We start from the raw sequence: 14503 nt of genomic DNA on the forward strand, positions 1-14503 counted from the left end.
CAATATATTTATTTCTCTCAACAAGAACTTGCATGAAATAAAACCACTGACATATATCTTCAAAATAAAAGCCTGAAATTAACTTTCAGAGAAACATTATCATCACATTCAGAATGTGGTCACAAAAACAAGAACATCGGTGCAGTAGAGGGGTATACATTTTTTGTTGTTGCAGCAATTACTTTACATTGTACTGGTCAGCTAGTATTTAACAGTACCCGTGAGATAAATACCCATCACAATAAATCTTAGTGAGGCGTGTGATTCTGCTTCAGCCGGCAGAGGGTAACAGAGGAGCCCACACCAAAGCCAGCATACACGGGCTCACTGAACTGAGCTTTAAATCTGTGGATAAGCTCCATGGTCTCTGATATTGCGTAATAGGCCACAGCGTTGCCTGCATAATCCAGGTACACGCCGATTCGTGTGGCCCTGGGAGCTTCAGGAAGGTCTCTGTCTACTTTATTGTGCCAGGCAGAGTAGCCCGAGTCTGAGCAGAGGAGACTCCAGGACTTGTCGTTGTAGCCCAGCAGGCTGTTTGAATTCTTCCCCTTGCGGCTGATGCTCTTGTACTCACATCTTAAGAAGTCTGTCCTGATTTTTGGCTCCTGAAAATCAACTCTGGAAGGAAGTCTTTGGATATATATATTTTTTTTTTAAACGCTTCAGACTGCCCGTTATATTGTTCTGATAACATTACTTTAACATAAAAGCATGCAGTACTCTCGTCTTTACTTCATTATTGAATTTAGTGCATAATGGGATTAATCAGTTATATTTTTTTGCACTATATGGAGTTCACCACCAACTGTGGGCTGCATTCCCAAACAATCCGACTCAGAGTAGGATGGACCCGGCGTGACGGGGGCTGTTACCAGCAAACGGTCTTCAGACCGGCCCTCTGACTGGTCTCACACCGGCTCTTTTCTTTTCCTACGCAGATTTTAGAAATTCAAATATACCTAGTTTCAGCGGGAAAGCAAGAAAACAATAACACAAACATACAATCCTAAATGTATTTGTAATACAGTTTTGAGGGGAACGTAATTTTTAGGAGATAGGGTTAATATTCTTTGATTCTTTGTGTGTGTGTGTGTGTGTGTGTGTGTATATATATATATATATATATATATATATATATATATATATATATATATATATATGTATATATATATATATATATGTATATATATATATATATGTATATATATATATATATATATATATATATATATATATATATATATATATCCCTTCATCCATTTTCCGCCTCTTATCTGGGTCGGGTCGCAGTGCACACCGGCAGACCGACCCAGGCATCCCTCTCACCCGCAACATTTTCCAGCTTGTTCTGGGGGACCCAGAGACGTTCCCAGAGACGCATATAATCCCTCCAGCGTGTCCTGGGTCTTCCTCGGGGCCTCTTCCCAGTTATATATTTTTATATCTATCTATCTATCTATCTATCTATCTATCTATCTATCTATCTATCTATCTATCTATCTATCTATCTATCTATACACACACACATATATACATATATATATGTATGTGTATATATATATATATATATATATATATATATATACATATATATATATATATATATATATATACACATATATATATATATATACATATATATATATATATATATATATATATATATACATATATATATATATATATATATATATATATATATATATATATACATAAATATTTATATTTGTTAAATATCATTATATGTTTGTATTTCTATGGATTCCTGCCACAGAAGTACACGTCTGATTTTTTGATAATCTGCAGTGTTTAATCTCCCAAGCTCTGGCTGTTGTGCTGTACACTAATAATACTAATAATATGCTGTACACTAATAATGTTGCATATAATGTTTCATTAAAGCAGCTGCAAATATTTATTGAATAGTTTTCTGGTTGACTGCCTCAAACACGTGCAAGTTTGCATAGAGGACCATAGCCGTGCTTCTTCTCTGTTGAGAACATGTAAATCATTGCCGCACATTTAGAACATTTATGATGCAAATCATGTCAGCTAAGATTAAAAAAAGAGTAAAAAAGCTCGTCATGAGTCACTGTGACAGTTCCAGATAAGTTGAAAACATCAATACAAAAACACAATATAAAGGTAATCAATTGCATTTCAAATGTGACATGAAAGATAGTTTTATGTGTATAACTAGACACGCAGTGAATTAGACACCTCAAGTCTTTTATTAAAGTGGCAGGAGCAGCTCCCAGAGATCCAAGTGGCTCTCTTCACTCACATTCAGTGTACATAAGCCAGCTGAGGGCCGTTTCTTGATATTATGTATGTGATACATCTCTTTTATTTATTTATTTCTAGGGAAGTTCACTCGAGTTGAGCCTCTGGTCAAGTGTCAATTTATTTGTTGATATAGAAAGTACAGTACACAGCACCCTATGGATATAAAAAAAAGCAATGTGGCACTAGGAAACATTACTGCGTCTGTCCACAGGGGCCGCCAAAATCAACACAAAATGAGAGTTGAGGGTGCAACAATGTGCCTGTGTATTTAGAAGATCTGATTAACATATCAATGTCAAGTATATGGATACGTACAAAAGATGCATCAACCCAGGCGCTGAAACTGTAGCTCACAGACGTGGCTTCAGGACTCACAACCTCCAGGTAGGAGACATTGTATTTCACACTTGTGGGATGTTAAAGGATTCATAATGTGTGCAGTTTTAAGTAGTAAAACAATGACTTGAATGCTGATTTAAACTTGTTACATAAATAATTGCATCCAAAAAAATATTGTAAAAACAAGAAAAGCCTTTTATTTCAGATACTTATTAATAAGATAATAAATTACATGATGCAGCATACACAATGCACACTCCTAGAAATAAGCAAATTGGGCTTTTGATAATGTCATTTAAGCTAATTAAATAATACAACTATATTTTTCTTTTGTGCTTTGCATGAAATAGTGTTTGTGTGTGTAATTGTGTATGTTATTTATTGACATATTATGACTTCAACATCTATAGTGTGAGATTAAGAGTGTATGTATTTCTGTACATCTATAACAAGTAGTTCAGCGTGCTTGTGTTTATTACTGTATCTGTTATCAGGATGAAGATGGACAATAACTCCATCAACCAAACAGCCACGATGTCACCTGAAGACATTCTGATAGGAGTTGCACTTGCTGCAAACCTTCTCTTTGGTCTCACCTTCCATGGATACGTTGTGTGGCTCATAGTTAGTGGACGACAAGAGAAGATCGCTTCTGATTTCATCCCTCTCAACCAGATTGTAGTTGAATCTCTTCTCTGTCTTTCTGGCATTTGGTACTTCCTGTTTCGCTCCCTGTCACTCTCTAACTTTATAAAAGTCTATCATTTCTTTAATGGTATGTTTGTTTTTATGCGTTCTATGTTGCAATGCTACCTCTGTCTGGAGCAATACCTTGCAACTGTCCATCCTGTGATATTCCTCAGGTGGAAACCTCTGAGGTACAAGGTGGCTGTTTGCTGTGTTTGTTGGCTGACGGCAATCTTGCTGTCCATTGTAGGCTTTGCTCTTTCTGATACAAATGATATATTTTTTTTTATAGCAGCTTTGGATCTGTTTGTGTTGCTGTTGATGACTTTTTGCTGCTTATCAGTTCTTAGAGCTCTGAAACGCCCTTCACCTGGGGAGGGGCAGAGGGACCAACACAGGGGTAACAGCATGAAGGAAAAGGCTTTTAAGATCATTTTGATTACTCTAGTGTTTGCAACTTTGTCCCAGCTCGCATTGCCAATTTCTACATCCTTAACGGAAATAATACCAGAGCATGTGTTTCTTACTCTTTCCTCAATATATCTCTATATATTTGTCATAACAGGTTTGATCCCTTCCATGTTGTATCTATATAGGGTGGGGAAACTGTACAGTAAATGCAACTGCCTTTCACCCTAGAACACTCCCGTTAAAAATAGTCACACTATCACTAATGTTGAGTATAATTCACTCTATATAATGTACCTGATAAAATATACTTCTCTTTCAAATATATTAACATACAACGATACAAGTCAAATTGGAGTAATCATATTTTACACTATAGAACTTCTCATGAAACCAAAATCAGGTATCATAGGGAGACCCTAAAAAAGACTCAAAATCTGATGAAAAATTGGGTAATCGTCAATAAAATATGAATAAAAATATAAATAATGGAGTTATAAACTTGTTATTTTGTCTACCCGTTCCTCGGACATGTGTCCTGTAAAGGAAACGTCTCCATTCAATTTTAAAACCTATCCACATTTTCTCCTTCCATTGTCTCTAACGTTGGGTGAAAATCCCCTCAACATTTGCCGCTTGAAAAAAACAGCAGACACGCCCACCTTCAATAACGTCTGAGTGCAGCATGAAGCTACACAACGACCCACAAAACTCAGACAAAAGCAACAGAATAAAAATGACATAACCACAATCACTCGGGTGAAAATCACCCGACGTTAGTGTTCTAGGGTTAAGCAGGTGTTTGTGTTTTTGTAGTTTGCCTACATAATGACTTTAATCTGAAAGACTATGATCAGAATACTTCCTGAATTTAACTTAAATGAGTCACTAAACAAATGTATACTTTTTATCCACACATGCAGTAGTTAAATGACTTGGTTTAGAATATTTGTCTAAATATGAATTGATATTCTGATGAATGTTATCTGTTTGCTATGATATATACTGTATGTAAAACATGTTCCTATGTTGCATGTTATAGATTGTTTTTGGGGGTGTTTTATGTCATTACTTCCAACCATAATCGTGAAAGTTGTTCTCTAAGAAAATAAAAACGTGAAAATGTTTAGCATATTCATTTTTATTTTTAACTGTGCACACAGGCATGTATACAATATATGACAACACACACAGCTAATGCATATTTCTTGTCATTCATTTGCAGATAACCTTCTGTTATTACAACAATGAGCCTTGGTGTACATCAATATATTTATTTCTCTCAACAAGAACTTGCATGAAATAAAACCACTGACACATATCTTCAAAATAAAAGCCTGAAATTAACTTTCAGAGAAACATTATCATCACATTCAGAATGTGGTCACAAAAACAAGAACATCGGTGCAGTAGAGGGGTATACATTTTTTGTTGTTGCAGCAATTACTTTACATTGTACTGGTCAGCTAGTATTTAACAGTACCCGTGAGATAAATACCCATCACAATAAATCTTAGTGAGGCGTGTGATTCTGCTTCAGCCGGCAGAGGGTAACAGAGGAGCCCACACCAAAGCCAGCATACACGGGCTCACTGAACTGAGCTTTAAATCTGTGGATAAGCTCCATGGTCTCTGATATTGCGTAATAGGCCATAGCGTTGCCTGCATAATCCAGGTACACACCGATTCGTGTGGCCCTGGGAGCTTCAGGAAGGTCTCTGTCTACTTTATTGTGCCAGGCAGAGTAGCCCGAGTCTGAGCAGAGGAGACTCCAGGACTTGTCGTTGTAGCCCAGCAGGCTGTTTGAATTCTTCCCCTTGCGGCTGATGCTCTTGTAGGCCACCCCGATGGAAAACTCCCCGCTCCACTCTGCCTCCCAGTAAAATCTGAAACCAGTCAGAGGCTCTTTGCACAGCACCTGGGAGAAGCCATCAAAGCGTTCTGGGTGGTCGGGGTGAAACTGGACTGCTTTCCTCCGTGTGACCTTCTGGTTCCCGTCAGTCAGGACCAGCTCTTTATATACTGTGTTTGGATCCAGAGACAACTTGCAGGAGTCTGCGCAAAGACAGGCATACACATTTAAAATGTTTTTATTTTTCTTTCGATTTGGAACATCTCATTGACAGTCAGTTTTTCACTGACAACAACTAATTGTCTGATAATAATATAGGATGAAACTATTGACGTTGCGGTAAAAGACAAACGTCTCAAAGTAGTCTCTTTTTTCCTGAAAAAAAGTGACAGATTTACTGAATGGACTGAACCATGAACTCTTTACTCACATCTTAAGAAGTCTGTCCTGGTTTTTGGCTCCTGAAAATCAACTCTGGAAGGAACTGTTCGGTTATAAAAACAAAAACAAAGGGACACACATCATTTTGTTCTGCTTCTTATCTTATTTTTTTCATTTAATATAACTACATTTATCAAATGAGGGAAAGTTGAAACACTTACTCTCCACATTTTTTCTCTTTTTATCTTAAATTAATTCTATATAATTAATATTCATGTATGCTTAAAAGTACAGTTGTACATATTTCCACATATTCACACACATTTACCTTTGAGTCGTTTGTCTCCATTTCTCGGCAGAAGGATGTACACGGGGGTTTCACTAACTGAGGAAGATGCAGCAGTATGTTACCATGTTACTGGATCACTTTATAGTTTTCATCGTATAAAGATAATTTGTCAATTTCATCTCTTACACACAAACCTGTCTTTGAGATTTTGCTCAGTTCATTTTTACAGATGTTGTCTAGATGTTCCTTCATCTCGGTGGCCGTCTTGCTCATCTCTCCAAAGGAGAACTGAGGGTTGATGAGCACTTTGGGCACCATGGCCTCAGGAGGAACGCACAGGGTCGGAAAATTCTATTCAACAAGAAATCCAGTACAGCAAGTCAGAAACACCAATAGTGCCCTCACCTGGCCCAAATATTCTAATCAATATTAACAGCTACTGCCCCGTTTCATACAGAATTACAGTTATTGTCTGCTAATCAAACAACGCATAAAGCACGCAAAAATGTTTTCATGTGTCGTGCATACCTGCTTTCATTTTGCAAGTGAGATCAATACAGTTCGGGGCTCCATTTTTTTAAAGTCTGATTTGTTTTCTCTTTTGGGTTTATCACTTAGTGGGAAATTTTTTTTTTCAGGATACATCTTTCAATTCACTGAATGCTTTTTCATCTGTGTAACAGGGGGAAAACTCTGCGTTTTGATGACACGTATTAGAACACAAATCATGAATTTCTCGCAGCACCTGCAGAAAGTGAATGTTGTCCTCTGTATCGAGGATCTGCCTTAGCTCCGCATCTCTGCGCTGTAGCTCCAGTATTTCCTGCTGCAGACGGTCCACGTAGCCCTCGGCCTGCGACATCGCCGACTGCATGTTGGCTGTTATCATCTGATGGATTTCAGCCTTCCAGCGCTCCACCGCCTGCAGCATTTCGTGGAAGGTCTTGTCACTTTCTGCTTGTGCTCTCTGGGCACCACTCTGATGGGAAAAGCCAGTTTGCCAAGAGTTTTAGAACTTAAAAAAATCTCTCTATGCGATATCTCAGGTCATATTGTGTCTCCTACCAAAAACATGGTGTCACATTGCATCGTAAAAATGTGCACTCACTTTGAGAACATCCACATTGTGTTTGAGCTCCTGCAGCTCCTTCATCCTCTCCTGAATGATGTGCTGGACCTCAGTCTGTGTGACCACCAGGACTTTCTGTTGTGTTGGAATAACAGGCTTTCGTCAACCAGTCACTTGAGAGAACAAAGCGTACATTTAATCTGTAGCATTATTTTGGATAATTTTGGGTGTTGTGACGTTGGATTCACATCCGGCACTCATTTATTTTGTTTAAATGTCACACATGGATGGCCAAAGTTTAAAATTTCCTATCTGCAAAATGATCAAGGACAAGTGCTGGGAAACCTTTTATGTGCACTGGGTATTTTGTGTATTATTGTGTATTTGTTGTATTTTTTGGGTATTGGGCTATTTTGCAATAAATAGAATTTTTTTTTTTTAGTATTCCCAAAAAAGTGCATTTTTCAAATGGTAGGTTTTTCTCTTCGGCCATCGACATGTCGACTCACAACCCATCCAGACTCACTTGTTTGTCGATGCGCTCTTCCTCCGCTGAGGTAATGTTGTGGCCGCGGTGCTCTTTGACAGTACACAGCACACAGACACACATCTGGTCAGAGCGACAGAACAGCTCCAGGCCTTTCTCATGCTGGGGGCAGATCTTCCTGTCCAGGTGGCCCGTCTCGTCCACCAGCTTGTGTCTCTTGAAGGTGGACGACTCGTAGTGCGGCTTGACGTGCGTTTCGCAGTAGTAGGCCAGGCACATGAGGCACGACTTCACAGCCTTGTTGCGGCGGCCCACGCAGAAGTCGCAGAAGGATTCCTGGTGCATGTATGGGAACGGTGTGAGCTCCGGTAGCTGGCGGCGTGGCTCGTGGTTTACGTCGGGGAGATTGCGCCTCAGCACGGGCCGTGGTGTGAAGGTGGAGTGGCACTGCGGGCAGCTGTACACACCCATGTGGTCAAACTGGTCCCAGTAGATCTTGATGCACTCCAGGCAGAAGGTGTCACCACAGGGGATGGTGACCGGGTCTCTCAGCGAATCCATACACAGTGGACAGTAATCGTCTGGAGGTAAAGGGAAACTGGACTCAGCCATGGCGATGTTGGATGAGTCAAATATTAGATGGACTTGAGATCAGAATCAGAAATGTTAATAGGCTAAGTAGTATGCTGTCCAGAGAGTCCCAACTTCTTTTCATCCTTCAACTTCTTTCCAAACCAGAGACAATGGTGTTCTGGGGTGATATTTAAAGGAAAAGCTTTGTTTCTACTGTAAACACACAGTGATATCTTCCCATATCACCTCTTTCCCAGCATCTGAGTGACAGATACTGCCGTTTGCCACCATGACGGAACAGCTTAACAAGCAGAAATGTCAGGGCAACTCACACAGGTCAAGTCGTCAGCAAAATATCTGAGGAAGTATCAAGACCTTCCATCATTTGTATTGGTGTTTAAGTCATATGATCCTTGACAGCGTGGTCTGTTATAGCTTTAACATTGTGTATATTTACATAACAAGTTTCATCTGACCTAATGTCAGCACAGAGTGTTTGCCGCTTGCAAAACACACGTCCCAGAAGCGAGTCAGTGAATTGTTCAAGGACAAACGTTAACGGGTTGTTTTACTTTTATTCCCCCCTGAAACTTTTTTGTGGATGAACACTTGGTTGTACATGTTAGTATTTAAAATGGAGGAGGGCGATGACAACGCTAAGTCCTTCACACCCTTCAGCTTTCCAGTTGACTGATCAGTACGTGAGTTTCATGATGGTACATCATGATGTCAAAACAACTTGTTCTGTTTATCCTGTGAACAAAGCACAGAGCATCGGTATCAGTGGGCCTGTGGGTTCCCAAAGAAGCACACTGAAAACCTGACAAACAATGCAAGGTTAATATATATATATATATATATATATATATATATATATAAAGTGTTAAATCTGAGTAAAATTGTAAAACAATGCCAGAATAACGTTAGTATAATAGTTGACTATGCCAGTATACTCTATATATGTTTTAATTCCCAGCAGTAAAGTATAATTTCAGCAGTTTATGGGATTGTCTGTTAGGATACCTGCTGGGTTTTTTTGCTCCCATATTCAGTTTGATTGATCTGGCGCTGCAAGACGGATAATCTTTTCTGTAATGTGTCAGCTTTACGCTGTCAGTCCTCTTTGTCCATTGAAAGTCTGCTCTTGTCTTTTTTCTGACAAGAGGGCTCTTGTGACAATGACAGTAAGAGAGAGAGAAAAAAGAGAGATGAGAGTGGGAGAGCAATGGACAGAAAGCTGAGCTGAGTGGTATAGAGGTGGACAATGAAGAAATTGCTAATCTTTGGTGATGTAGTACCTGCTCCAAAACATGGATGACAGAAGAAACATCCGGAGATATCTAAATGAATAGAATTGTGAATCAAAATAAACAGAACATGAGACATCTTTCCACAGAAGCGAGTCTGTGCACAGAGGAGAGGAGCTAATGAGAGTGAATAGACACAAGAGAGGCTGAGTGCGCATGATGTCATTGACTGTGCTGGTCGGTACCCTCGCCCTCCCCCCTCCTCCTCCCCTCTCTCCTCCTGCGTCTCTGTATCTCTCCATCTGTGTCGTCATTGTGAGAAAGCCTGGGAGTGGCAGGAAGGAGGAGAGGCAGAGGAGAAAGAAGAATACGAAGAAAAAGGAGGAGGAAGACAAAGAGGTCGAGCAGCTGTACGCTAATCAGGAGCTTCCAGGATATTTTTACAGCATCCTTCCATTTACGGCAGCAGGTACACGTTACTGTCTCTTTATTAATGCACTAGCATTGATCCAACACAGTGGCTATGGCAACAGCAACAACAAGAAAACGGGTCGTTTTTAACAGTTGCGATAACTGGATGTATTATTTCACGTCCCCAGTAATGATAAATAATTAGTAATATGGTGTGAACAGCTTTAGATGCTACAGTTTATTGCAATGTAATATTTTCCTAATCAGATACAATGTTAATCCCAGAAGGGTTTGTAACCAAGCAGAAATGCAACACTGGGTCTCTAGTGACATTTACGATGCGTTAATGTGCTTTATGTTTGAATGGTTTCATACATGGAATCATTTTCATGTGTTTGATTTTCATCCACCTGCCCACCAATAAAATGTATGTCATAGACATATAAGATTGCTACTTTAGCATTCATGAAAAGTGTATTTTTTTTTCTTTAAACTGTTTTCATTATTAAATTTCTACTTCTAAATCAGGATTTTATGTCACTGGTAATTACCCATTTTTATTAAATGCACAGCCCTATTGTTTTTCCACCAACAGCAGTAACAAGTTCTAGAAAAGTGTGATTGGACCAGGAGAAGAGAAAGAGGAGGAGCATGTTTGTTCATTCACCATTAGATTGAACTGCTGTTTGGAAATCGAGCTGATTGAATTAAATTGGCCCGAGAGCAGCTTTAGTAAGAGGGACATATTGATGGATGCGAAAGTGTGTATCTGTGTGTATATAGTGTGTGTGTGTGTGTGTGTGTGTGTGTGAGAGAGAGAGAGAGAGAAAATGTTCACTTAGACTGATGGCAACTCTTTTTCCGGGCAGGACGACCATCAATCAGCTATAAAAGTCATTATGACGTTCTTTAATTTCAGTAAATGTCCTCACTAAGAGATAAAGTTAATGAACATCCAAAGCAATGGTGTCATCACTTTTTAAAGGCTTTTTGAAGGTGGAACAACTACAGTATGTACGACAATGAAGCTGGTGGGCTAAGATCAGTTTGATTCTGTATTCTCCTTGTGTATCCGTCAGTATGGCGGAGGGCTCAGTGTCGCTATCAGAGGTGGAGATCTCCTTCCAAAAGTTTGCAGTCCACGGAGACACAAAAGCCAGAGGGAAGGAGATGAACGGCAAGAACTTTGTGAAGATCTGCAAGGACTGCAACATCATCGACGGCAAAAACGTCACCACTACAGATGTTGACATAGTTTTCAGCAAAGTCAAGTAAGATTTCATTCAATAACTCGGTCACAGGGTCACACGCCAAGAAAAGCAAAGCCAAGATGGCGAAACCGTTAATCATCAATTAGTCTTTAAAAAATGTGTCTATGCCAATAAGCACGAAACATTATACTTAGTAAAGTATGATTAGGCTGATAGGAAGTCATTAGTTTTGCAGGTGGTCATAAACCAAATAATATATGTCTCATAAAAACACTGTTATACCTCTGTAGCCCCTCCCTATGCTAGTCCCATGTCATTATATTGACATGCAAAGTGGAACATGATATTATTTGCATAATTTTGTTACTTGCCTCAGAAAACATTTGGCAACAATGTGTTTTTCCTCAGGGTGAAGTCAGCTCGTGTCATCACATTTGAGCAGTTTAACCAGGCCCTGACAGAGTTGGCTCCCAAGCGTTTTAAAGGCAAAAGCAAAGAGGAGTCGCTGCAGCAGGTCTACGGTCTCATTGTTGGTAAGGAGCCTGCCAACATCGGAGTCACTGTGAGTATTTCATCAATTCTAACTGCAACATACTCACCTTTCACCACCTATTGGCAAGCAGCATCCAGCAATGCTGGACTGCTTTCTTGACAACTTAATGCTCAGATTGATACACCACCAAGTACTCAAGTTGAATGATGTTTGAGGTTGACTAAGGTTGGGGTAAAGACTCAGAAAGACTTCTCTTTTTCGAGTGACATTCACAACGATGTGTTTCAAACTGACATTTAAACTTTCACTGGGATGATTAAAAAAAAGGTTTAGAACATTTTGAATAAATAGTTGAGCGAAAATAAAGTAAGCAGACTGATGGTATATATACATTTGTGTGTATGCGTTTTTTTAGAAAGTGGCAAAGGCAGCCGCAGTGGACAGACTGACTGATACCACCAAGTACACTGGAGCCCACAAGGAGCGATTTGACGAGTCGGGCAAAGGAAAAGGAAAAGTCGGGCGCGAGGACCTCCCAGACAACAGCGGCTATGTGGGCGCTTACAAGGGAAGCGGTACTTATGAGGAAAAAGTAAAAGAGGCATAATTCTGCTGACAGATTTTGAAAACTTTGATTCGACAACTTGAATTAGGGATGTTAAAAAAAATATATAATATAAAAGATCAAATGTATTTATTGGCTACTTTCATTTTCAAGACAAAGCAAATACACTGAATGTGTGTTGTGGGCCTGGCATTACTAACTCTTGGATTCATTAAAAAACAATTTAAAAAAATAAATAAAGTGATAACCAGGAGTATCTTAAAGAAACTATTTTCATCCAAAAAATCCAAAGATAATGAACATACTTAGCTGCAGTTCTACAGAAATGTTTAATAGGTTGTACAGTAGCGTAAACAACTGATACTGACTATTTTCAATGACTCTACAAGGACCACAAGATTAAACTGTACTTGAAGCCAAGCATGCTGATAGAAACTAACTCTGCTTTGCATTATAATTTAACACTGTGCCTTAGTATCGATGTAGCCGCTAGCGAGAATGCTATGATATACAGTAATGTGCTGCTAATCTCACTTACCTTTATGCAATGGATGGTTCTTTAGCTGGTTTCAGGAAATATTATCACTTTATAGTTATCACTTTATAGTTGAGTACCAGTCAGTGCCCATTATTGTTCTTGTCATAGCATTTGATAATATTATAAATGAAAATGTATATGTATGAGTAAAAAAACAAAACAAGCAGTGAAGAACACATAAATGATCCTCTCAAAAACCAAAATAATCAGTGTGTTATAATACATATTGTATATATTTGTTTGTTGCAGGCATGCTTACCCATAAGTCTGTAAATGTTTAGTAATACAGTCTTTAAAAGCTAGCTGGCGAGCTAGCAAGCTAAGACTAGCTTGCTAGCTGGCTAGCTAGCTAGATACTCATAAATAATGTCTATGTGCAAGCAAACTTAGAAACATATTCGCCTCCCGAGCATCGCCTCCCATAGTGTAAACGTGTGTCCCACTATGAAGTACATTGTTTGCATCTTGCAATAAATATTAATCTTCTTATCACTTTGTGGTGTGTTTATTTCCCTTTTTTTGTTGAGAACATAACTGAGACGTTAACTGAGCTGATAACTGAGCCATGTAATGATTTAGATATGCACTGATGCAGCGTTTTCCAAAATCAAGAATGCCGCGGCCCAATTTGAAATCGGCTGAAAACCTTCTGCGGCCTACCCAAACCTTTAATCACAAGTCCAGGGAGGGTAGGGGAGTGGGGAGGGGGTTGGCTGACAGCTGACAACGGGGGCTACGTGGGCTCTTACAGTCCCGGACCGGGTGAGCAACTTACCAGTAAAGCCAGTGTGCAGGAGAAGCTGCCGGTGGTCGCTTCCCATCCCCGCGCATAATATGGCAAACAGGTGCAGGACGGCTTTTGTATACATTTAATGTTCTCACTGCTTCATCCAAAACCTCCTTTAATTCTGCAGGCATCGTCTTTGTTGCCAGTCTAAGGTATTCTATTGTGTTTCCGGGGCTTTTATTTTGAAGGAGGAAATTGGAAGAAGAGATGCGGAGAAATGTTGGTGGTGAAAAAGGGAAGACGTTAATAAAGAAGTCGATCATGTTATTATTTTATTAGTACCACACGGCATAGGCGCAAAAAGAAGAACACGTAAGTTAAATCATAAACATTTTATATTAATTTCAAATTTTTAAAAATTGATAATTCAAAACGTTTTATTTATTTATAAATTACCTCTCGCGGTCCACCTGCAGTACCTTCAGGCCCATCAGTGGGCCGCGGCCCACACTTTGGGAATCGCTGCACTAATGATTAGGTACTATGTTAACACGTGCTTTATGAACATGTTTTAAGATTGCAATTTATGATTAATTCAGGTAATTACTAGTAGTTAGTTATTAATAGTTTTTTAATATATAATACTTAATTCAAACATGGGAATACATAATTTATAAAGTATGAAAACCCAACGCGTTAATGTTGGAATAATGCTTTATGAATGATGAATTAAGTTAACTCATACTTAACTAATGCTAAATAGTGTGTAGTTGTTATGAAGTGTTACCAAATTGAACTCCGTCACATTTTAGTAACCAGGGTTGTCAAGTCAATTACTGAATAGAAATGACATGGCAAAGCAGGATCTACCTGGTTAACTGTTTATTCAGAACCAAACGAACAGCCTGAAAACCAAACCAGGAAATAGAATCACAAA

General features: G+C 39.0%; 2 protein-coding genes across 2 annotated transcripts; one reads left to right on the forward strand and one right to left on the reverse strand.

Moving 5' to 3' along the window:
- Positions 1-4891: 4891 nt before the first annotated feature.
- Positions 4892-8413, reverse strand: ftr84 (finTRIM family, member 84). Its single transcript, XM_068592669.1, has 7 exons — positions 7841-8413; positions 7354-7449; positions 6991-7224; positions 6440-6596; positions 6285-6341; positions 6006-6059; positions 4892-5778 (listed from the first exon to the last, which is right to left on the reverse strand). Exons 1-7 carry the CDS (start codon positions 8411-8413, stop codon positions 5237-5239), a joined length of 1713 nt encoding a protein of 570 aa, XP_068448770.1. The 3' UTR covers positions 4892-5236.
- A 1439-nt stretch (positions 8414-9852) lies between these two features.
- Positions 9853-13328, forward strand: tppp2 (tubulin polymerization-promoting protein family member 2). Its single transcript, XM_068592649.1, has 4 exons — positions 9853-10090; positions 11112-11303; positions 11652-11805; positions 12152-13328. The coding sequence occupies exons 2-4, from the start codon at positions 11113-11115 to the stop codon at positions 12341-12343; spliced, it is 537 nt and encodes a 178-aa protein (XP_068448750.1). The 5' UTR covers positions 9853-10090; position 11112; the 3' UTR covers positions 12344-13328.
- Positions 13329-14503: the final 1175 nt, after the last annotated feature.

This window comes from Clinocottus analis, unplaced genomic scaffold (genome assembly GCF_023055335.1).
Source record: "Clinocottus analis isolate CAN_PGR_092001 unplaced genomic scaffold, fCliAna1.0.p SCAF_27, whole genome shotgun sequence".
NCBI classification, from domain to species: Eukaryota; Metazoa; Chordata; class Actinopteri; order Perciformes; family Cottidae; genus Clinocottus; species Clinocottus analis.